The sequence below is a fragment of the Boleophthalmus pectinirostris genome, unplaced genomic scaffold, assembly GCF_026225935.1.
Source record: "Boleophthalmus pectinirostris isolate CB_2022bp ecotype Guang Dong unplaced genomic scaffold, ASM2622593v1 HiC_scaffold_22, whole genome shotgun sequence".
Taxonomy (NCBI): Eukaryota; Metazoa; Chordata; class Actinopteri; order Gobiiformes; family Gobiidae; genus Boleophthalmus; species Boleophthalmus pectinirostris.
Genome location: NW_026571190.1, coordinates 34350868 through 34376411, shown reverse-complemented (window position 1 = coordinate 34376411; position 25544 = coordinate 34350868). Strand labels below are relative to the sequence as shown.

Here is a 25544-nt window from a genome sequence, read left to right as displayed (position 1 = left end):
CTGATCCCAGGACTAAAACAGGACTAAACCAGGACCCGATCTCAGGCCTGGTCTGGTCCTGATCTGGTCACGGTCTCAGTCCCAGTCTGGTCCAGGTCTGGTTCTGATCTCAGTCCTGATCACCCGACAGTCTACGCGGGCGCACCTCCAGGCCTGTCCCGTCCTGGTTCAGTCCTGGTTCAATCCTGGTTTAGTCCTGGTTCAGTCCTGGTTTAGTCCGGCATTGCAGTTTAAGTCACGGAAATGGGAAATGTTTCCGTTATCCGTTTTTTCCATTATCAAAAACTGAAAAAACTAATCGTTATCCGTTTTTTCATTTTGGTTTTGGAGACAAATAATGAAGAAAATAGTTGTTTTTTCATTTTTCTTATTTTTGGTTTTATTTTGAAAAACAAATAAACGAATGATACACGGATTAACACGGACCCTTTAAGAAAACTGCACTGGCTCATCACCTTCCACTTTGCATTAGGATAACTATGAACCACCATAACCACAAGCGCCTCTAATTACAGTATTATCTATCTGACCCAGCGCTTTATAACTCATTGCACCACACGTATTTCCAAAGTTCAAAGGTCAGGGCTCTCAAAGTCCAGCGGTTTGTGGGTGATAGGATGGTGTGCGGATGAGAGGAGAACCGCAGAAGAGTGGAGTCATGGGGAAGAGTACAACGACGCTGGAAAAATGCCTCATCTTTCTGTTCGTGGGGATGACCTGCGCCTGCGTTGGGCTGGTCGTGGTCTACTTCACCGACAAACCTGAGCCCACCAATGAAGAACGTAAGTGTGGATTTTTTAAAACTTTGTAAATAGAAGATATACATAGAGATACTAGTGCGTACGTGGAGTGCAGGTGCAGTATTTGTTGGATTATCATGTTGTTTTTAAGGTGCACTGTGTAACTTTTCACCATGGAAATGTTGGTTTACCTGGAATTTTTCACAGTATGATATTAAACTTATTATGTGTGCATTGTGTAACTTTTCTGGTGGAGGGCCCATCAGAGGCTTTTGTTATTGCTTTGTTTGGAATATTCCACAATATAACAAAGATTTGTACGTCGTGACTTGGACTCGAGTCAGACTTGAGTCACTATTTTTAGGACTTGAGGCTTGACTTGAGAAAATGAACTAAGACTTGGGACTCAACTTGGATTTGAAGGTCAGTGACTTGGGACTTGACTCGGACTTTTTAAATCTTTAAATCTGAATTCTTTCTATTCTGACTTTTATGTTTCATTCTAAGATCTTGTCAAAACATTTAAAAAGGAAAAATTAGCATTTCTACAACTCTTATAAACTTTATAAATATCATATATAAAAATACCATGATTTTTTAAGTACAGTTTAGTTTAAAATTCATATAAATTGCAAAAATCTAAGCTATATTTGGTACTTTGGTTTAAAGACTTGAAATGACTTGAAGCTCAAAGCAGACGACTTGGACTTGACTTGGACTTATGGGCCAGCAACTTGAGACTCGACTTGGACTTGCATGTCTTTTACTTGGAACTTGACTTAAACTTGAGGTCAAAGACTTGAGACTTACTTGAGACTTGCAAAACGACGACTTGGTCCCACCTCGGGTATGACATTAAACAGATCTACAGTACATTTATTCAATTACAGGTGGCTTTATTGCTCAAAAATACCTAGAAATACAAGCATTCTGACCATGAGCGGGGTCGCCTCTCCACAGACCTGCAAGAAAGCTTGGCCAAAATTTACAATATAAACACTTAAATAAATCGAAAAATTACTTAAAAGTAGTGTAATTATCTGTCCATGCAGCAAGATGATGAATTTTACAAGTTATCTTAAAATAAATTACCTCTAGAATTAATCAGTCTCAGAACTAGTAAGTAGATAATAAATCTGAAAACAAGATGAATAACCTGATATAAATTTAAAACCTTGGCCAGATTAGAGAAATTTGCACTGGTTTGGTCTCCATGAAGATAGAAAGGTTTAATACCGTACTGTGAAACATTCCAGACAAACCAATAACATTTCCATGGAGAAAAACATTTCACTGACCCTCCACCAGAAAACTTACACTAAGCACATTTAAACTTAGATATTTCCACGGAGACAAGCACCAAGCCAAATTACAGCTCCAGTTTGTGGAGAGGTGGACCTGCTTACAGTAGAATACACATTTTCAAGGTTTTCTTTTATGTTATAAGAAAAAAAAACACCTGTAACTAAACAATAAGCAAGTTTAATGTCATACTGTGGTACATTTCAGTAGGGCTGAGTATCATTAAGAAGTTGCCGATACGATACATACCTCGATACAGCACACTTGCAATTCAGTACGATTCAAATTGATTCAATACTTTTTAAAAAGATAAAGGCTAAATCATGGCTGTGATACTAAAATTCTTTGTTAAACCACTTCTTGTGCAAAAATAATAAGAAACACAAACATTTTAATCATCAAAACAGTGAAAATGTCAAATGTGTCACATAAACAAACAATTTCCTTCCTTGTATCAAAATAATTTAGTAAAATATACCAAAAAATACTCTTGGCGATATAATATAAATAAAATAAATAACAATACTGTATCACAGAGGTGGGACCAAGTCGCTGTTTTGCAAGTCTAAAGTAAGTCTTTGACCTCAAGTCTGAGTCAAGTCCCAAGTCAAGTACAGGCAAGTCCAAGTCGAGTCTCGAGTCACTGGCCCATAAGTCCAAGTCAAGTCCAAGTCGTCTGCTTTGAGCTTCAAGTCATTTCAAATCTTTAAACCAAAGTACCAAATATAGCTTAGATTTTTGCAATTTATATGAATATTAAGATACATTGTACTTAAAAAAAAAATCATAGTATATTTATATTGAATATTTATTGAATATATAAGAGTTGTAGAATTTAATTTTGTTAATTTTTTTCCTTTTTAAATCGACATGACAAGATCTTAGTGTGAATCATTATGGCCAGAATAGAAAGAATTCAGATTTAAAAGTGCTTCTCAAGTCATTGACCTTCAAGTCCAAGTGGAGTCCCAAGTTTTAGTCCATTTTATCAAATCAGGTCTCAAGCCCTAAAAATAGTGACTCAAGTCTGACTCGAGTCCAAGTCCTTGCAAGTCCTCACCTCTGCTGTATCATGACATTAAACAATACGACATATCAATATTTCGATACTTCAGTCAAAGCAATCTCCACAGCGTATCTCCATGGACACAACTAGGTGCTGAACTCTAACCAGAAAAGTTACATAGTGCACCTTTACGTATTTCAACATTGAGGAAAAGAAAATATACGTGCTCATGTGTATGGTTGTGTGTTGTTTTTAGAATAGTACTTGAACAATTGATAATCTCGACTCTTGGTAATATCTGTTTAATATACAGTATTTTTGTGTCAGTTTCTCTATAAACACTGAATATATCAACATTTTCAGTCTTTCCTCCAACCTGCTCAGGGACTACAGGTGTAAATGATTCTTATATAACCTTGGACCCATGATTTTTGTTTTGGGTCATGTATTGTTGTCCACTGCCCCTGTACAAATAAAAACATAGTGAGATATAATAATTTATCTCACTGACTGTATGGAAACAAATTGTTACTCCCGGGTCACATTACGGCTCTTTGGTTGACTCTGACCGACCCGTTTAAGCTCATTTGGAATTACAAAATAAATATTTTTTTTATTTTACCTCATGCATGGACTAAAGCTGCGTTGCTTTTATTTTAGAGGTGTTTTTATGACATTTTTTTAAGTTAATCTCAGTTTTTCATTGCTTAGTGATAACATAAACTCTTACCAGCTTGTCAAAAGAATGCTATTTACAGCTTTTTATAAAGAAATGCAATTAATATTCAGTGTTAGGAGTAACAAATTACTGTAATGCGTTGCTTTTTGTTGTAACACAATAATGTTACAGGATTGCAGGGGAAAAATGGTAATATTTAACTCAGTATAAATGTCAGTAACACGCGTCACAATGCTTTTTTAACCTGGATTAAAATGGGTTTTTCATTTTCTTCATACAAATTTGCTAAAATCACGGCGATATCAGCAGCAGTGAAGCGCCATTGTTACGGTTCCGAATGTCGGGACGAACACGGAGGTGCGCCAGTGTAGACCGTCGGGTGACCGCGATCGGTGCAGAACTCCGCACTCTACGGAGCAAAGCACAGCTGACGCCCGATCACGCTTTGTGGACGCCCTGCTCCACAGGCTTGGAGTTCTCCCAGGGGCGGTCCTAGATTCCAAGTCCTAGTCCAAGATTAGTCCTGGTTTGATCCTGGTTTAGTCCTGGTTTAGTCCTGGTTTAGACCTGGTTTAGTCCTGGTTTAGACCTGGTATAGTTCTGGTTTAGTCCTGGTTTAGTTCTGGTTTAGTCCTGGTTTAGTTCTGGTTTAGATCTGGTTTTTGACCTGGTTTAGTCTGGTTTAAACCTGGTTTAGTCTGGTTTAGACCTGGTTTAGACCTGGTTTATTCCTGGATCAGTTCTGGTTTAGACCTGGTTTAGACCTGGTTTCGTCCTGGTTCAGCTCTGGTTCAGTTCTGATTTAGTCCTGATATAGTCCTGGTTTAGTCCTAGTTTAGTCCTGGTTTAGTCCTGGGTTTGTCCTAGTTTAGACCTGCTTTAGTCCTGGTTTAGTTCTGGTTCAGTCCTGGTTTAGTCCTGGTTCAGTCCATATACAGTTCAAAAGTTCTGCATCTTCGCACAGTTATTTTGGTGAGAGTAACATAAAGTGCTGCAGTAGTCGTGTAATGCCTCATATTTTAAACACAGTAATATTGTAATGTAACAAATTACTCTGAAATGACATTAACAAGTAATAAATAACACATTACAGTTTTAAAGTAACTTGCCTAACAGTGTTAATATTATGCAGAATTGAGTTAAGCAGTGGCCCCATGGAAAAAATAACCCCTGTCATATACAGTAAGAGATAAGATAAAAATAACTCTATATCAGCAAGAAAACTCTTATCTTAAAACCATACAGATCTCAATATAACACAATGAGTAACTAACTTGGGCCTATTAATAGTGCACTGTGTAATTTTTTGGTGCTTATTTCTATGGATATGTCACTGCTCTGCCTGGAATGTTCCACAGTGTGACATTAAACAGATCTGCCTTACATTTATTCAATTACAGGTGGTTTTATTGCTAGAAAAACAGGCATTGTGACTGTGAGCGGTGTAAAACGGACCCTTTAAACACATTTGAATTCATCACCATCCTTGAACTCAGGAAAAAAATATGAAAAAATCTTATATTTACAGCTACACACGGCGCCTGCAGCTTCCTCTACAGCACCTTTTCCTCTGTCTTGTGTCTTGAGGCCAATTTCACATTTCATTAGGAAAGCCTTTTTGTTATATCGGCGCAGAAGTGAAAGTGTTTGGTGTGAAATAGGGATGGCTGCTTGTTACCTCCTCGCCGCTCGCTCGCTCGTGTTTTGTCTCACATAATTGAAGATGTGGAATTATTTATTTTGCACCGGGCGACTCTTCAGTGAATGTGGCTAAACCAAGGTGCTTCGAGTATTAGCAGTCGTCCTCATTTACTGCAGTAAATAGGGCTGTGCAAAAACATCGTCACAATCGATATACTGTATTGTTTAAGTTATCATACAGTATCGATATCATGGGCTGCTGTATTAATATATTGCCAAGAGCTACAATTGTGATAACCAGGCTGGCCCCACCTAGTGCCTCCACTCAATATCAGTGATTAAATCAGGAATCTGAATAAACTAGACAGTTTACAAGAACCCGAGAAGTTATAGACCGTGCACCAGCCAAACAGCGAAGAACTGTGAAGCACAACAGTAAACAAAGCAGTCGAGATGGATGTAGAGGAAGACATACATTCTGTGTTGGCAACGATTCCCGAGATTGAGGATTTAAAACTGGAACAAAGAGAATGTTTGGTGAATTTTATCAAGGGGAAAGACGTTATTGCCCTTCTTCCTACCGGATTGGGGAAAAGCTTAATATACCAGTTAGCCCTGTTAGCGGCGCATTACATACATCACAACGAAATAGCTGCGATTGGTGAAATAAAAAAACTACCCGCCTACCTTCAAGTGAGTGAATCCTAATGCTGCAAAGTCAGACGGTTTCTACGCAGTGAAACTGTCTGATGAATCAGGCTGCAATTGCGTTGCTTGTTTGGAGAAACGTCATTTGTTTATGCAGTACATTTGACATTTTCACTGTTTTGATGAGTACTTTTTTTTTTTTTCCATATTAACTTTGTGGTTTAATAATGACTTAATATTACTAGCCTTAATGTTTTTACAAAACTGTATCAAATCCATTTAAAATACATCATATTTATCACTGAATAGGGATATAACAATAACCAAAATATCGTGATATTGTATCCTCAGAAGTCTCACAATAATATCGTGGACACAATATATCGAATTACAAGTCTCTCTGTTTAAATTCACTGTTATGGTGCAGCAACATCTAAAAAAAACAGAGAGAACTACATAGACCAGAGTCTTTAACCTGTAGCTCCGGAGCTACCAGTAGCTCTCCACCCATTCCAAGAAGCTCGTCAAGGGATTTCTGGATTATATGTATTATGTATATGTATGTAAATCTGATTAATTACCATTATAAATGTGTCATTTTGATGCCTAACTTGTGCACAAAGTAATGGATAATGATTCATGTTAAATAGGCATCTAACTGTACCCATCTAAGGCCCGCCAGCTCTTCTACTTTCTGGTGACCACTAAAATGAGTAGCCCTCTGACATTTTTGTTTTATAAAGGCAGCTCTCCAGAGGAAAGAGGCTGGACCCCTTGACATAGACCATGATCCTTTGGTGTTGTCAGTATCGACTTAACATTAATAACACTTTTAAATCTTAATTCTTCATATTACAACAGGACCATTATAACAGTGTCAACACTTTTGAAAGGAATAAGTAGCATATTCACAATTTTGTTATTGCAATAAATATCATACTGTGAAATGTATATCGTGAAATATTGTAGAGTTTTGGATACAATACATGCTTTAATACATAGGCCATGAATTGATACATATCTCGATACAGTGAGCTTATGATTCGATATGATTCGATACGATATATTTGGCCCGAGCCAGTAACAAAGTAACTGGTGAGGGCTATTGTTCTTCATCGGTTTCATCCGCTCTATTATTATTTTTCTTTGAAAACGATCACAATTTTGACCCCCTGAACATTGACAAAAAGTCCCCAAACCAGGTATCAGATTCGATCGGTCCTGCATGTAGAAATTGGCATGTTGGGGTGGTCGCAAGTTCCTGGCGGTCGCATGGGAGGGGACTGCGCACCGGGGCGAGGGCCCTCGTCGCCGCGCACGGATTTAATTCAATTTGATTTGATACGGTTCAATAAAAAAATAAAGGCTTAATCATGACTGTCATACTAAAAGTCTTTGTTAAACCACTTCTTGTGCAAAGTTAATATGAAAAAGCCCATTTTAATCATCAAAACAGTGAAAATGTCAAATGTGTCACATAAACGACTTTCCTTCCTCTAAACAAACAACAAAACTGTAGCTCTGTAACAAAATAAGTTTGTAAAATATACCAAAAAACGCTCTTGGTGATATATCAATACAGCAGCCCACGATATCAATACTGTATCATCACATTAAATTATACAATATTTCGATATTTCAGTATTTTTGCACACCCCTAGTTACTTCCCTAGTATTTGTATCAAAAGTGCACTGTATCGAAAACTGTATCGTGTCATGGCCTATGTATCGAGGTATGTATCATATCGTCAACTTCTTAATGATACCCAGCCCAAATTGTAAACATTAATAAAGATCTGTGTGCGTTGCAAAAACTAGAATCTATAGTTAAGAGTGTTGAGGTTTTGTAGTGCAAGTGAAATGTTTCTAAAGTTTTCTGTGATAAATTAGGTATTGTATTAAATTTCAACACAAAATATTGTTTCTTCTGAGTGGTGAAAAGTCCTCAAAATGGAAAGTAAAATAATGAGAGTGTGTGTTGTTAGTCCTGCCGTCGGGTTGTGGAGGTCCTCAGGAGTTGTCTGCAGAGTCTGGCACCTTCACCAGCTGGAACTACCCCAACAGCTACGATAATGGCAAGAGCTGCTCCTGGCACATCACCGTGGAGCCTAACAAGGTGACAAAAAACACACACAAACACACACACACACAGACATACACGTTCACGCAAACACACACAAAGACAAAGACAAAACCTTAAGCAGACATAAACAAACGTACGTACAGAAATGCATAGATAGAAACACACGCAGACACAGTCACACACACAGACATACTCACACACATAAACATACAAATACACAAACGCACACAAAGATCACTGGGAGATTATAGTGTACTATTATGTCCAGGATTAAAAAAAAAAAAACTGAATAGGACTTAGTTTGTGGTGCACTATGATGAAAAAAAAATAAAAAATTAAAAAAATTAAAAGGGAGTCTAAAAACTTTCTGAGGTGACTGTAGGAGCTTGTTGGTTTTTGTTAGGTTGTTAACTTCACATAGCCTGATTCATCAGTCGGTTTCACCTCGCAGCATTAGGATTCGTTCACTCAACTGTAGCTGGGTACTTTTTTTTATTTAACCAATCGCTGCTATTTGGTCGTGACGTATGTAATGCGCCAAATCCCGCAGGAAGAAGGGCAATAACGTCTTTCCCCTTGATAAAATTCACAAAACATTCTCTTTGTTCTGGCTTTAAATCCTCGATCTCAGGAATCATTGCCAACACAGAATGTCTGTCTTCATCTACATTCATCTCGATGGCTTTGTTTACTGTCGTGTTGTACCACAAAAGGAACCAAAACAGGCCCTTGAGTTTGACGTCATGGCTTTACAGCTCTTCGTTGATTGGTTGATGTGCGGCCTACAACTTCTGGGGTTCTTTTAAAGCTGGAACAAAGAGAATGTTTGGTGAATTTTATCAAGAGGAAAGACGTTATTGCCCTTCTTCCTACGGGATTTGTCTTGCAGTACTAATTTTGTATCTATTAAACAGCTTTACCTTACGTTTATTTAATTTATTAATTTTATTTTATAGCTCAAAAATACCTAGAAAAACATTACCGTATTTTCCGGGCTCTTAAGCCTCCAACCCCATCAAAAAACGACTGCGCGCCCCACAATCCAGAGCGCCCTGTACACGAATCCACTCAGATGTCCCAGCACGACTTCAGTAAACTACAAAGCAGCGCACGCAAACACACACGGAGCAGACAGTGACCACGCAGCGAAAAACACCCACAACCACACTCACCCACCCAACTGTTTCATTTAACCACTTACTGGGCGGGTGGATGGTAAGTGGTTAAAGTCCGGTGCGGTTTATTTGTGAAAAAAGTTCGAAAATAGACCATTTAATGACAGTGCGCCTTATAATTCAGAGCGCATAATAGCCCAGAAAATACGGTAATTCTGACTGTGAGCGGGGTCGCCTCTCCACAGATCTAACCTGTAACTTGGTCTGGTTTGGTCTCCATGGAGATAGGATAGAAAGGTTTAATGCCATACTGTGAAAAATTCCAGACAAAACAATAACATCTCACAGAACATTGGATACAACATTTGACGGACCCTCCACCAGAAAAGTTACACAATACATCTTTAAAATGACACAGATACCTAAAATTGCTCTGTGCATTACCATTTTTACTTTGTTACTTTCCACCACGGAGCTACTAGGCTATAAATACCATCAAGTCCTTCCTCGAGCTTCAGAGCGGTGATTGTGATAAGTCTAGTCTCCCAGTCTCTTCTCTGATTGTCGGTGAAGTGTCTTATGTGAAGCCAGGCAGCGGGAGACAGATGGAGGAGAGCACCCTTGTTCGGGACAGATGGCGGGCCTTGTCTATTTCATTATCCCGCTCTCTCATCGTAGCACCCAAAGGAGACACTCAAATCTTTAGCTCGGCCGGCTCTGTGGCAGATGCACGGCTCCCTGCGTCCCTCTGATTCAGTGCGTGTTGTCACAGGTGATCCATCTGTGGTTTGAGGAGTTTGCGCTGGAGGAAACACAACTCTGCACGGGAGATTTTGTGACTCTGAGAGATGCGCTGGGCGTCATTGGTAAGATCTACACGCTGGGAATAAATGTAATATAAATGTAATAATGTCACTATTTTTAAGACTTGAGACTTGACTTGATAAAATGGAATAAAACCTGGAATTCAACTTGGACTTGAAGCTCAATGACTTGGGTCTTGACTCTACTTTTCTCTTTTCAGTTCATACATGTGGTGCTGAATTTTACAGTAAAACAGGGGGAACTACAAAGAACAAGATCCTTCCATTTCAGTGCAGACTACATTGCAAAATAACTGTTATTAAGCACCTTTAAATCAGAATTATTTTTATTCTGACCATAATGATTCACACTAAGATCTTGTCAAGACATTTAAAAAGGAAAAATTTGCATTTATACAACTGTTTTATAAAAATACCATGACTTTTTATAAGTATAATTTTGTTTAAAAGTCATATAAATGGCAAAAATCTAAGCTTTGTTTTAAAGACTTGAAACGTCTTGAAGCTCAAAACGGACGACTTGGACTTGACTTGGACTTATGGGCCAGTGACTCGAGACTCGACTTGGACTTGCTTGTATTTGACTTGGGACTTGACTCGGATTTGAGGTCAAAAACTTGAGACTTGCAAAACATCGACTTGGTCCCACCTCTGCCTATATTACACAAAACTGGCTCGTGTGAGGTTGAAGTCATGTTATAATGTTGTTACCTCATCAAAAACAGACCTGGGGTTGTGTTTTGTTTCATTCACACATGTTTGAGTAACCCTGGATTACTCCGTTCCACCCTGTGATGTCATGAAGTAGTAGTTTTCATGTCAACAACTCCTTTTGCTTTTTGTTCAGTCGAGATTGACAATTCCAGGCCTGAAATTATCCAGATGATTCTAGTGAAGGTGCATGGAGTTTAAAAACACAGTGCAGTACATTTTGTATTACCATCACAAGGTGGAACAGAGTGTTTTCTGTTTGAGAGAAGAACTGAATATGCAGGATTTGCGTCTTATAGTGTCGTAGTCGAGACTGGCCGTGAGACCACTTTTTACAGTCTCGGTCTTGTCTTGGACTCGAGGTCTGACACTCGACGATCGTATTTCATTACGACTGGTAAATATGCAAAGGCTGCTCAATATCACTGCAAAACCAGTAAAATAATGTAACTGTAAATGTTATGAACATGAAAAAACCCACTTGGTTCACTTTGAAGTTGTCCAAAAAAGGGGCTCAGAGCTTAAGTTTAAATGCAGTACAGTTTGCTTATCTTATTTTAGATAGATTGATTTATAAAACATTGATATATATGCGCCAAAATAACTGTACAAAATTACAAAGATGGTCTCGATTTGGTCTCGATGGGCCATGGTCTCGGTCTTGTCTTGGTCTCGGCCTTTAAAAGTCTGGGTCTTTTCTCGGTCTCGACTCTCAGAGGTCTTGGTCTTGTTCTAGACTCGGGACCCTGTGGTCTTGGTTGGCAGTAGCTCAGTTGGTAGAGCATTCGCCCACTGATCTGAAGGTTGGCGGTTTGAATCCAGCTCTTGACATAAACATCACAGGTTGAGTGGTCAGATCCACTGACCCACAGGTTGGCTGGTGTGATTCCAGTTCCCACAGATGAATGCTGCCGTTGTGTCCTTGGGCAAGACACTTAACCCACCTTGCCCACAGTGTCTGCGTACACTGGTGTATGAATGTGTGTGTGAATGGGTGAGTGGTTCCTTGTTGTAAAGCGCTTTGAGTGCCTTGAAGGTGGAAAAGCGCTATAGAAAAATTTGACCATTTACCATTTGGTCTCAATTAGTGCGGTCTTGAATACAACACTAGTCTGATAAATGCGTGAATGAAACAAAACACAACTCCAAGTCTGTTTTTGATTAGGAAACAACATCCCAATATGACTTAAAGCTCATAAGAGTCAATTCTGCATAATATAGAACCTTTAATAAGAAAACTTGTGTGGATCTGTTATTATTGTCTGTTTTTTTTGTAGGTAAATACTGTGGCTACTCCAAACCAAAGCCGATTGTGACTCTGACCAATCGTCTGACCGTTTACTTCGACACCAACGAAAGAAAAACAGACCAAGGATTCAAGGCTCATTACAAAGCTGTGGCCCCCGAATCATCGTCAGGTACAACGATAATATATAAATATGATCTATTACATAAGGGCGACTTGTTGTACAGTTGTAGGGAGTATTATCTGTTACATAAAGGTGAGTTGTTGTACAGTTGTAGGGAGTATTATCTGTTACATAATGGTGAGTTGTTGTACAGTTGTAGGGAGTATTATCTGTTACATAATGGTGAGTTGTTGTACAGTTGTAGGGAGTATTATCTGTTACATAAGGTGAGTTGTTGTACAGTTGTAGGGAGTATTATCTGTTACATAAGGGTGAGTTGTTGTACAGTTGTAGGGAGTATTATCTGTTACATAAGGTGAGTTGTTGTACAGTTGTAGGGAGTATTATCTGTTACATAAGGTGAGTTGTTGTACAGTTGTAGGGAGTATTATCGGTTACATAAGGGTGAACTGTTGTACAGTTGTAGGGAGTAATTATCTGTTACATAAGGGTGAGTTGTTGTACAGTTGTAGGGAGTATTATCTGTTACATAAGGGTGAGTTTGTTGTACAGTTGTAGGGAGTATTATCTGTTACATAATGGTGAGTTGTTGTACAGTTGTAGGGAGTATTATCTGTTACATAATGGTGAGTTGTTGTACAGTTTGTAGGGAGTATTATCTGTTACATAAGGTGAGTTGTTGTACAGTTGTAGGGAGTATTATCTGTTACATAAGGTGAGTTGTTGTACAGTTGTAGGGAGTATTATCTGTTACATAAGGTGAGTTGTTGTACAGTTGTAGGGAGTATTATCTGTTACATAAGGGTGAGTTGTTGTACAGTTGTAGGGAGTATTATCTGTTACATAAGGTGAGTTGTTGTACAGTTGTAGGGAGTATTATTCTTTACATAAGAGTGAGTTGTTGTACAGTTGTAGGGAGTATTATCTGTCACATAAAGGTGATTTATACAGTTGTAGGGAGTATTATCTGTCACATAAGGGTGAGTTGTACAGTTGTAGGGAGTATTATTCGTTACATAAGGGTGAATTGTTGCACAGTTGTAGGGAGTATTATCTGTTAGATTTCTGGTAGATTTAACTACTATTTAACAGTTTTATATTTGAAGATATTTTCATTAGACGTACAGCACAGTGTATTAAAGTTGTTTTTTTTGCTCAGCGTGTCGAATATTTGTTTTGGAACCCATTCAGTTCAAGTCAAACTGAAGGAAATTACCTCGATTTTAGCATAAAGCACTATTCTTCAGGCCGACCTAGATAGTGAAATGAATTAGGGAGTCCAAATGGAGGTGGGGAGGGGTCTTATTACGGGGGCATATTGCCGCTGTATCCTTGAGATGCTCTGTGACGCTGAAGTGCCCTCTCCATCTCGTTCCAGAAATAACCGGGGCCGGCGGTTTTCTCCAAGGTGACCAGGGGAATCTGCAGACCCCAGGCTCTCCGGGGCAGAACTACCCCCACGATGCACTCTATCAGGTAGAGTCTGTGCACGTGTAGAGTCTGTGCACGTGGAGAGTCTGTGCACGTGGAGAGTCTGTGCACGTGGAGAGTCTGTGCACGTGGAGAGTCTGTGCACGTGGAGAGTCTGTGCACGTGGAGAGTCTGTGCACGTGTAGAGTCTGTGCACGTGGAGAGTCTGTGCACGTGGAGAGTCCTGTGCACATGTAGAGTCTGTGCACACATATGCTGAACGTAGCACTTCCATTATTACTGGTTATGGTTCACTGTATGTAACAACATTTATTTATTTAGTTAGTGTTAATTATTCATTGTGTTATTGCAAATATTATGACCCAGAAGGTTAGTGTCGTAGTACTCGAGACCGGTCTTGGTTTTGAGACCAGCCTCAAGCCCATTTTTTACGGGTTTGGTCTTGTCTTGGTCTTGAAGGCATTTGGACTCGGTCTTGTCTTGGTCTTGAAGGCGCTTAGACTCCGTCTTGTCTCGGTCTTGAAGGCGCTTAGACTCGTCTTGTCTTGAAGGCGCTTAGACTCCGTCTTGTCTCGGTCTTGAAGGCGCTTAGACTCCGTCTTGTCTTGGTCTTGAAGGTGTTTGGATTCGGTCTTGTCTCGGTCTTGAAGGTGTTTGGACTCAGTCTTGTCTCGGTCTTGAAGGTGCTTGGACTTGGTCTTGTCTTGGTCTTGAAGGTGCTTGGACTTGGTCTTGTCTTGGTCTTGAAGGTGCTTGGACTTGGTCTTGTCTCAGTCTTGAAGGCGTTTGGACTCGGTCTTGTCTCAGTGTCGAAAGCGTCTGGACTCGGCCATGTCATGGTCTTGAAGGCGCTTAGACTCAGTCTTGTCTCGGTCTTGAAAGTGTTTGGACTTGGTCTTGTCTCAGTCTTGAAGGCACTTGGACTCGGTCTTGCCTCGGTCTTGAAGGCGCTTGGACTCGGTCTTGTCTCGGTCTTGAAGACGCTTGGACTTGGTCTTGTCTCGGTCTTGAAGGCGTTTGGACTCGGTCTTGTCTCAGTGTCGAAAGCGTCTGGACTCGGTCATGTCTCGGTCTTGAAGGCGCTTAGACTCAGTCTTGTCTTGGTCTTGAAAGTGTTTGGACTTGGTCTTGTCTCAGTCTTGAAGGCACTTGGACTCGGTCTTGCCTCGGTCTTGAAGGCGCTTGGACTCGGTCTTGTCTCGGTCTTGAAGGCGTTTGGACTCGGTCTTGTCTCAGTGTCGAAAGCGTCTGGACTCAGTCATGTCTTGGTCTTGAAGGCGCTTAGACTCAGTCTTGTCTCGGTCTTGAAAGTGTTTGGACTTGGTCTTGCCTCGGTCTTGAAGGCACTTGGACTCGGTCTTGTCTCAGTCTTGAAGGAGCTTGGACTCGGTCTTGTATCGGTCTTGAAGGTGCTTGGATTCGGTCTTGTCTCGGTCGTGAAGGCGCTTGGACTCGGTCTTGTCTCGGTCTTGAAGGCGTTTGGACTAAAACAGAGCAAAGGATCATGGTCTGTGTAGTTCTTTTGTTTTTTTTTAACTGTTGCTGCACCATAGCAACAAATCTAAGCAAAGAGATTTGTAATCTGATGTAATGTGATGGTCCGTGATATTACTGAGAGACTTTTTGTGATGCGACATCATGATATTTTGTTTATTGTTACATCCCTACAGCGAGAAATAATATCTAGGTAGGTTAAAATGACTTAAATTAATACAATTTTGCTTTATTTGAGAAAAAAAAACAAAAACTTTTTGCACTTGGAATAAGAAATAAAATCTAATGTCACTTGAATTAAGAAAAGCACACTTATTCCATTGGTAGATCATTTGAATCTAGTAAAATGTTCTTAATTTAAGACACTTTTATGTCATTTTAATGTTTTTTGTCCATGTGCATGTGTACAGCCTGTGCATATGTAGAGTCTGTGCATATGAACACGTGGATGTAGCCTCATGCTCCCTGGACTGGGGCTGTGCGCTGCCATTAACCTATACAACGGGACACAATGCACCTGCTGGAAATAGCCAACAGAAGGGCACGATAATGGGCTTTAAAAAAAGTGAGAAAAAAAACAAACAAAAAGAAGGCAGTATACAAAAAAAGAAAATGCATATATTTTGTGTGGACTTTAGACTGTCAAAAGTTATCTTATCTTACCGTGTTATAATGTTCCCGCATCAAAAACTTGTCTGAAGAGGTTTTAGACGTGTTTTTAAATTCCACACACTTGCACTAGAATCATCTGGATAATTTCAGTCCTGGATTTGCTGATCTCTTCTGAACTAAAGGTGAAAGGAGGTGTTAACTTGAAAACAACTACTACATCCCATTAAACATTTGAAGTCTTATGGACGTGCAGATCATGTCTGTACTGCGTCTGGTGACGTCTGGTGCGTCTGGACTAAATGACGTGCAAATTACATCCACTATTTGACCGTCTACCTGTGACCCCACGACATAAATCTGCAGTTAAACATTTGAACCACAGACTAGGTTTTTTGGACGTCACAGGGAACACAGGCGCAGGAAAATGTTGTTATTAATGAATATAATACTGTTTTTTAATTATTTATGACAAATATCAGCATTGTTGTTGTTAATATAATTTATTAATTTTGATTATTTGTGATTAAACATTTATTGCATCTTTTTCCATTTATATATTTTGTTATCTCTTTAATTAACTAATTTAGGTATTTATGTATGTTTATTTATTTAGAAATGTAATTTGTGGAAAATTATGGGTTCAACCATAAAAATGGTCTAAAATGGTGACACTGGCGGGCGGCAGTGTAGCTCAGTTGGTAGAGCGTGTGTTCACTGATCTGAAGTTTGGCAATTCAAATTTTGATCTTGACTTAAAACATCACTGGTTGAGCAGTCAGATCTACTGACTAACATGAACATTCACACAGACAATGGCTCCTCTTTTCTGCATCACTATAGAAAAAACAAACATCTATACTGGATGTACAGAAGAGAGTAAAAAAATGAAGATTGGACATACAAAAAATTACCCTAAAAAGATGGTGTTTCAATGTTTCGTTACGTAGTGAAGACATCACAACAGAGCATTTTGAACTCTGGAGATGTAAACAGACTTATAATAAAAGATTACTCAAACAATTGTGAATAAAACAAAACACAACTCCTGTGTTTTTGATCAGGTAACATTCTAACATGAAACTTAACAAGAATTAATTTTGCGTAATGTCAAGTGACCTTTAAGGACACTTGACATTAAAGATGCAAACTAGTGAAGAGTTGAGAGTGAATTATTTGTTGTGAACGTTTGATTTGAAGTTAAGATAAGTGAAGAAAGATCATTAATGTACAGAAGAACTCAACCTAAATATGCAAAGAGTTTGTGTGAATGAAACAAAACACAACTCCAGATCTGTTTGTGATGAGGAAACAACATTATAACACAGATCAGAAGATGGACCCTTTACATTATGAACTATATATTCTAATTGGAAACATCCCATAGTCTCCAGAGCCAGGTCTCCTACAGTTTGTAAAGTCCTGCATTAGTCCTTTCAGTGTCAGACTCGGACGGGGCTTGAGGCTTGTTTTGGATCTGGGGTCATATGGTGTTATTTGGCTGTCATCATGAGCTCATCTCACTGCACTCAGCTCAGCGTCTGTCCAAACAAAACACGGACAGAGAGACAATCATTCATGAATTACACTCAAGCAAAACATGCCACTTGTTTGAGCACAGATGAACGCTGACGGAGCAAAAGACGTAAGGACGCAGTGATAAATAAAGTAATGTTTTTAAAGGGTTCTTATTAGGTTATTTTCTCATCTGTGTTATAATGTTTGGATTGTGTGTTAAACATGTGTGAATGAAACAAAACACAACTGCGGGTCTGTTTTTGATGAGGTAACAACATTCTGACATGTCTAAAAGCTCACAAGAGTCAGTTTTGTGTAATATAGGACCTTTAATGACGTAGCGCTGACGATTGTTTGGTTTGTTTGACAGTGGAAAATTACAGTGCCGGAGGGGGAGCGGGTCCGGCTCACGTTCACGTCCTTTGACCTGATCCCAGAGGTGTGTGGAGACTTCGTACAGGTCTACGATGGAGAGGGTGCTGGCTCCTCATTACTGGGTATGTTAAAAGTGTCAGATAAAAACCGCAGTGAATCCTACTCGAAATGAAGGCTGTAGTAAAGAAATGTCCTGCTGATCAGTTTTTCGACTAAAAGTGGGCGTAGCAAAATATTATGATTATTTCTGAGTCAAACTGCTCTTTAACTACACTTATGTTAATATATATTTATTCACTTCATTTCATTAGAGATGTTCGATGCCCAGTTTGGCCATATACACATAAGTACATACATACATACACACACACATCCATATATACACACACATCCATCCTCTACATTCATTTACATTATATGTTCATAACAGCACCCTCTATGTACAAACATGTGTGGACACACGCACACACCCACACATAAACACACATGCATGTGTACACCCACGCACACAAATACACACACATACATATAAGCACATACACATATATACATATATACAATATACACATCGATGCACATATATACATATGCATATATCCGTACACATACATATATTTCACTACATCTCGTTTATACTTCATATTATAAAGGCAGAGCATATTATCTATTATACTCTACCTTTAATCCCTTTCCCTGATTAATTAGTGACCCCTCACTCTTTAACGACACTTAACCAGTCAAAGGTTTGGACTCATTCAGTGTTTTTTTTTTTTTTTATTTTCATTTATTTTTACTACTTTCCACATTTTAGTCAAGTCAAGTCATTTTATGTATATAGCACATTTAAAACAACCATAACAAGTTGCACCAAAGTGCTTTACAGTATGAAACAATAACACAAATATAAAATATTACATGACAGAGTGGTTTAATACACAAAGATAAAAGTCTAAAGCTGACAGCTTCAGAGTAGAACTCATGGGCTGTTGAACCCAATCTTGGAAAAATGTGTTTTTAGGATAGTTTTAAGTGAGGTAGGAAGGAGCGAGATCTCAGATGCAGAGGGAGGGCGTTCCAAAGCTCAGGGGTCACAACAGAGAAAGCTCGACCTTCCTGGTTTTGGGACGGACAGGAGGGTGAGAGAGTTTGACCTGAGAGACCGAAGACAGAAGACATGAAATATATGAAGTAACTAGGGGATGTAACGATATCCTAAACTCTCAGTACAATATTATCACGATATGCATCTCATGGTACGATATTTATTGCGATATTTCAGGAGGCTGTTGTAATTGTTGATGGGACACTTTTTTGCTTTTAAAATACCCTGGCAAAATGTTGGTGTGAATTATTACTGTCATAATCCCAAGAATTCAAGTAAAAAACATAACTTCATGTTGTCTGCGCTGAAATGAATCATGGGATATGTAGATCCCAAAGTTTATTAGCTATTGCTCCTATAAAAAAATGCATTTAAGAAAAGAAATTTGTAATTCGATATATTGTGACAGTCCACAATATTATTGTGAGACTTTTAACGATACGATCTTACAATATTTTGGTTATTGTTACAACCCTAGAAGTAACATAAATGGAATTATTCATCTGTCTTCACCTGTTAAGCTTAAATTTGAGTTTTGTGTTGACACAGTCTGACCATAAAGAACTTAGTCAGTCAGTCAATTAGTTAGTTAGTTAGATAATTAGTCAGTCAGTCAGTCAGTCAGTTAGTTACATAATTAGTTAATTAGTTAGTCACGCTCACCTTTGACCATGAACGCTCGTATTGATCACGGGTTTTTGAAAATGTGCTGTTTCAATCCACTTTGTATTTTTCCTTGACAATCTTAAAGCCATTTATCAGTGTTTAACGTGTGCATTGTGTCACCATGGTAACCGCTGAACAGTCCACCATAGAGACACAGGCGGAACACCCCCAGCGTGATGTCACTGCACAGTATCTTCATCGACTGAACTGAAAAATAACTTGAATTTGCTTTGAAAATGGTCACTACGATGATTATATTTTAGCTCTTACGACAGCTTTTTGATTACGATTATTATTATGATTAACCAGATAATCTTCACATAACTTAGATCTAATTATTAAAAGTTGAATTTTTGTTTTAACAGGTAAATTCTGTGGCGGCTCCGTCCCCAAGCCGGTGGAGACAGCGATGGGAAACACAATGGTGGTGCGCTTCAAATCTGACAGCACCTTGAGCTCCAAAGGATTTACCGCAGTTTTCACTAAGTCCAGCCTCCCTCCTCCTGTGATCCCCTCGACTACACCAAAACCAACCACCACAGCCAAACCGAGCACCACCGCGCACACGACCGCAACCACCAATCCTCCCACCTCAGGTAAGTGTGTCCCCGAGCTATTCTGCAAGCAATTTAACGCCTCAGTTTTATTTAAATTAACACTTAAAGGTCCTATATTACACAAAATTTACTCTTGTTTAGTCCTGTTTTTAGACCTGGTTTAGACCTGGTTTAGACCTGGTTTAGACCTGGTTTTGTTCTGGTTTTGTCCTGGTTTAGATCTGGTTTTAGACCTGGTTTAGACCTTGTTAAGACCTGTTTTAGACCTGATTTAGTCCTGTTTTAGATCTGATTTAGACCTGGTTTAGTCCTGGTTTAGTCCTGGTTTAGACCTATTTTAGACCTGGTTTAGACCTGGTTTAGTCCTGGTTTAGACCTGGTTTAGTCCTGGTTTAGACCTGGTTTAGTCCTGGTCTAGATCTGATTTTAGACCTGTTTTAGTCCTGGTTTAGACCTGGTTTAGACCTGACCTGTTTTAGACCTGTTTTAGACCTGGTTTAGACCTGGTTTAGACCTGGTTTTAGACCTGTTTTAGACCTGGTTTAGACCTGGTTTAGTCCTGGTTTAGATCTGATTTTAGACCTGTTTTAGACCTGCTTTAGTCCTGGTTTAGACCTGTTTTAGACCTGGTTTAGTCCTGGTTTAGACCTGGTTTAGACCTGGTTTAGACCTGGTTTTAGACCTAGTTTAGACCTGGTTTAGTCCTGATTTAGACTTGGTTGTAGGACTGTTTTAGACCTGTTTTAGACCTGGTTTAGACCTGGTTTAGTCCTGATTTAGACTTGGTTTAGTCCTGGTTTAGACCTGGTTTAGTCCTGGTTTAGACCTGGTTTTAGACCTGGTTTAGACCTGGTTTAGACTTGGTTTTAGACCTGTTTTAGACCTGGTTTAGTTCTGGTTTAGACCTGGTTTAGACCTGGTTTAGACCTGATTTAGACTTGGTTTAGACCTAGTTTAGTCCTGGTTTAGACTTGGTTTAGACCTAGTTTAGTCCTGGTTTAGACCTAGTTTAGTCCTGGTTTAGACTTGGTTTAGACCTGGTTTAGACCTGGTTTAGACCTGGTTTAGACCTAGTTTAGTCCTGGTTTAGACCTAGTTTAGTCCTGGTTTAGATTTGGTTTTAGACCTGGTTTAGACCTGGTTTAGACCTGGTTTAGACCTGGTTGCACTTTCGTGGCCTGGTACCAAACGACCCACGGCCTGGTACCGGTCCACGGCCCTGGGGTTGGGGGCCCCTGCTTTAAACTATAACCATGTACAACTTGGCCTGCCACAATAAGCAATTTTGAGGAATATTGCTGAAGAAAATATAGACAATAAACAACAACACTGAAATACATTTATGCAACTGACACAATAACCCTACAGCAGGATTATGTTTTTAAAAATCCATTCTAAATATTGTTAAAACATGAGCTGCAATAAATAAATAGAAGAACGAGACACTTTAGTAATTATCTTGCATCTGTAATGAGACAAAGAAGTTATTTATTCAACCCCCTACTGCTCGATTCTTATCCAAGCAAGAAAAATGACAAAACTTTCCTCATTAGAACCTCAACATTGTAGTCCGAGCTATAATTTACTAAACCATAAGTCCATGTAGTAATTATCCGTATATGTATATGTTCTATATAAGCGGGTTCAGGTGAAGTGCTGGCTGTAAACAGTGGGCTGAAATAGCTGACAAATGAATGCAAACAGCTTTCTGTTTCCGGGAGCTCCCTCCTGAGATCGCCCTGTTCAGCATTAGATTAAATATATTGGCAGACACAACGCTTCTCTCCAGTGACCAATTAAACCGCTACATAATGAACCTGATCATGGAGCAGTTGTGCAAATATCACAGTAACACAACCCCCATCCATTAGTGCATTACACGAGAACTCAAGTAGGAAAGCTCTAGGGACTGTTGAGCTCGGGAAGTGCAGGGAGGAACTGACTAATGTATGTAAAATCCCTTATTCGTCCAGGTAGGATCCACAGCAAAAGAAAAATATAACTGGATAAAAGTTTTTGGTTGATTCAAAGGACAAAACTAAGAGCGACAAACAAAGCAATGTGGTTTACTCCGTTCAGTGTAGTGAAAACTGCAGTGATCGTTATATTGGAGAAATTAAACGGCCACTTCATAAGAGGATGTACCAACACAGACGATAGAGTGTAGATAATAATAAATCTTTATTTATAAAGCACTTTTAAAAACAAGGTTTACAAAGTGCTGTACAATCAGCAAAGAACAATAAAAATAGCATCCAGAAAGCACAAAATCAGACAATGAAGCGATCAAATCAATTCAATATAATTAATCTTTTTCCCCTCAGGCAGGTCGTTCCAAAGCCGAGGCACCCGGACTGAAATGGCTCGATCAGTCTTCGTCTGGAGCCTGGACTTTGGAACAGTCACAGGGACCTGCCTAAAGATCTAAGGCTGTGGGAGGAGGGCTTGTGCAGGGTTAAAAGTTTTGAAATGTAACTTGGTGAAAGACCTAAACGTGCTTTAAAAGTGATTAGTAAAATCTTAAAATCAATTCTAAAACACAAAATTGACTCTTTTGAGTTTTAAGCTATGTTATAATGTTGTTGCCTCCTCAAAAACAGACCTGGAGTTGTGTTTTGTTTCATTCACACATGTTTGAGTAATCCTTTATTATTAGTCTGTACACATCTCCAAAGCTCAAAATGCTCTGCTCCACCTTGTGATGTCATGTAGTGGTAGTTTCCAAGTTAGCAGCTCCTTTTACCTTCAGTTTGGTAGAGATTGGCAATTCCATGTCTGAATTTATCCAAATGATTCTAGTGAAGGTGTATAGAGTTTACACAACACAGACGATAGAGCAACACGGGACCACAGTCAGTTGTACAACTCCATCTCAAAACCACTAACTCAGGATAGTTGGGTACAGATCTTAGCCGAATAAAAGAAATAATTCAAGAGGGGAGTTAAAGAGGCTATGTTTGTGAAAGACAATCCTTTTTTGAACAGAAATTGCGGGCTCAGACATCATCTGTCTCCCAATTACAACTCCATCCTCAGATCAGAATAGGGAAAATGATAGTGATAGTCTGTATGTGAAAGCACCCATCAGGCACCTGTATGATTATGATAATATGATTCAGACACAGTTCACAGTCTACTTCAGTTGACCTAAATAAAAACAAGAAACAAGTAGGTTAGAGTTAGTTTCACCGTAGTTTCAGTGCACTGTGAAACACAATATATAAGAAAGTTAAAAGGACTTACACTAAGAAAAATTTACTTTATTTGAGTAGGTTCAACTTGACAAGTAATCATGGTCCACTTTTAAAACAGACAAGGACAGTGACATTACAAAACAACAAACATTTATGTTTTTAAAAGACAACCATACCAGTGTCTCCACATACTGGACTGATTTCTTTTTGCACTGAATCTCATATTTGTGAGTGGCATTATTATTTCATTGTCTAATTTGTTCAGCCTGCAGATAAAACTGTGCATTAAAATCCTTAGCGCAGCTTGCAAAGTGTTCACTCGTGCAGTAACAAACATCTCCGTCGCACTCGTCCATTGTGGCCTCCTCAGATTCAAGCAATATTAGATTTTGTTTTGTATTTTAAGTGTAAATAGTTGTTTTTTTCTTATTTTAAGTGTAACAAGATTAAGTGTAAGAAGTATTTTCATATTTTAAGTACAAAAAGTCTTGTTCCATTGGTAGATCATGTTACTTGTCAAGTAAAGTAACTTGGCTAGATTTTAGTTTTTGTATTTGTAGTTAGCTCCTCTTCAGGCAGATATAAGGCAGTGTCCACGAACATCTGACCAGAAATGAATAAGCTGCTTGGATGAGCTGCAAAACCTCTTCACTAAAAAAACAACTTTTATCCAATTGACATAATTGAATTTATCTTTATCTGTATATGACTAATCTGCTGTTTTCTGTGATTTGTGATTCTGCAGGCTGTGGAGGTCCTGCTCTGATCAGTGGGAGAAAAGGCGTCATACACTCCCTGGGGTTTCCAAATGCATATCCGCCCCATCTGAGGTGTAACTGGACCATTACCGTGAGCAGAGGGTTCATGGTCAAACTGCAGATCACTGACCTCGCCATCACAGGAGACGCGGGCCAGTGCGGCGACGACAAGCTTGTCATCTCGGATAAATTCAACACGCTAGGTACTTCACAGCACACTAATGTTCTATATTTGATTTGATTTGTATATTTATTTTGGGCAAGTAAGAAATTTACATTCTTTTACAATAGAACATATAACAGTAATGAAATCACAGCATAAATAACAACAAAAAATAAAAAAACTGGCCCAAAAAGGAGTGGGAAGAAGAAAACTTATTTAATCCCACCTCCCCTCTTCTATATTTGTGAAATTACAATGAAATAATAATATGAAGGAAGTATTAAAGGTCCTATATTACACATTATATTATTATTATTATTATTATTATTATATATATATTATATATATTATATATATTATAATAATAAAAGCACTTTTAAAAACAAGATTTACAAAGTGTTGTACAAGCAGCAAGGAACAATAAAAAATTACATTAGAAAGCAAACAAAATCAGACAATAAAGAAATCTAATTCAATTGAATATAATAAATAAGTTAATAAAAAAAAGGAATAAAAATAAATAAGCAATAAAATCAAGCTAAAACCAGTTAAAGGAAGGCCAATCGATACAAATGAGTCTTAAGAAGTGATTTTAAAGATGATATTGATTGTGTGAGCCTTTTCTCCTCAGGCAGGTCGTTCCAAACCTGAGGCTCCAGGACTGAAAAGGCTCCATCAGCCTTCACCCGGAGCCTGGACTTTGGAACAGCCACAGGGACCTGCCTGAGGGTCTAAGGCTGCGGGAGGAGGGCTCGTACGGGGTTAAAAAATCTGAAATGTAACTTGGTGCAAGACCTAAACGAGCTTTAAAAGTGATCAGTAAAATCTTAAAATCAATTCTAAAATACCTCCTCAAAAACAGACCTGGAGTTGTGTTTTGTTTCATTCACACATGTTTGAATAATCGTTTATTATTAGTCTGTACACATCTCCAAAGCTCAAAATGCTCTGTTCCACCTTGTGATGTCATGTAGTGGTAGTTTTCAAGTTAGCAGCTTCTTTTACCTTTAGTTCAGTAGAGATTGGCAATTCCATGTCTGAATTTATCAAAATGATTCTAGTGAAGGTGTGTGGAGTTTAAAAACACACAACCCCAAGGCCCATGGTGGAGTGTTTTCAGTCTGAAAGAAGAGTTCTTCCTTAACAGGACAGTTCGGAATTTTGGACATAGGACCTCATTTCCTAGTGAGCCAGAGTGTTGGAGACGTGTGGAGACACTTTTTTAAATATTCGATCCAGTCCTTGTATTTGCAGAGGTCGCTGGTGCTAGGCTAGTGCATGTCAATGGCCACAGTTATCCTGCCACTAAAAACAGTTTTACCCACTCCACAAAACACCCGAAGAAAATCTATTATTACACCAGACTGTCGATGTGAATGTCTGGGTCAATAGAATAATTTTAGAAGTAAAACCAACCTTGCATATGAAGGATTTATGTCTGAGCAGCAGCAGCGAGTTGTACTTGCTGATAGAAAGCTCGGCAGCGGCGGACTGATATATGAGAAAATAGTCCCTCAACATGCGACGATTCATATGATGTAAGGTTAATTTGATTTCA

General features: G+C 38.9%; 1 protein-coding gene across 1 annotated transcript in view; it reads left to right on the top strand.

The window, feature by feature from the left end:
• Positions 1–628: 628 nt before the first annotated feature.
• Positions 629–25544, top strand: part of zgc:154142 (uncharacterized protein LOC555481 homolog) — a 65459-nt gene continuing 40543 nt past the window's right edge. The window contains 8 exon segments of the mRNA XM_055158500.1: positions 629–782; positions 8002–8132; positions 9987–10080; positions 12027–12167; positions 13498–13595; positions 17542–17668; positions 19680–19910; positions 23811–24026. Of these exon segments, the coding sequence (XP_055014475.1) occupies positions 629–782; positions 8002–8132; positions 9987–10080; positions 12027–12167; positions 13498–13595; positions 17542–17668; positions 19680–19910; positions 23811–24026 (1192 nt within the window).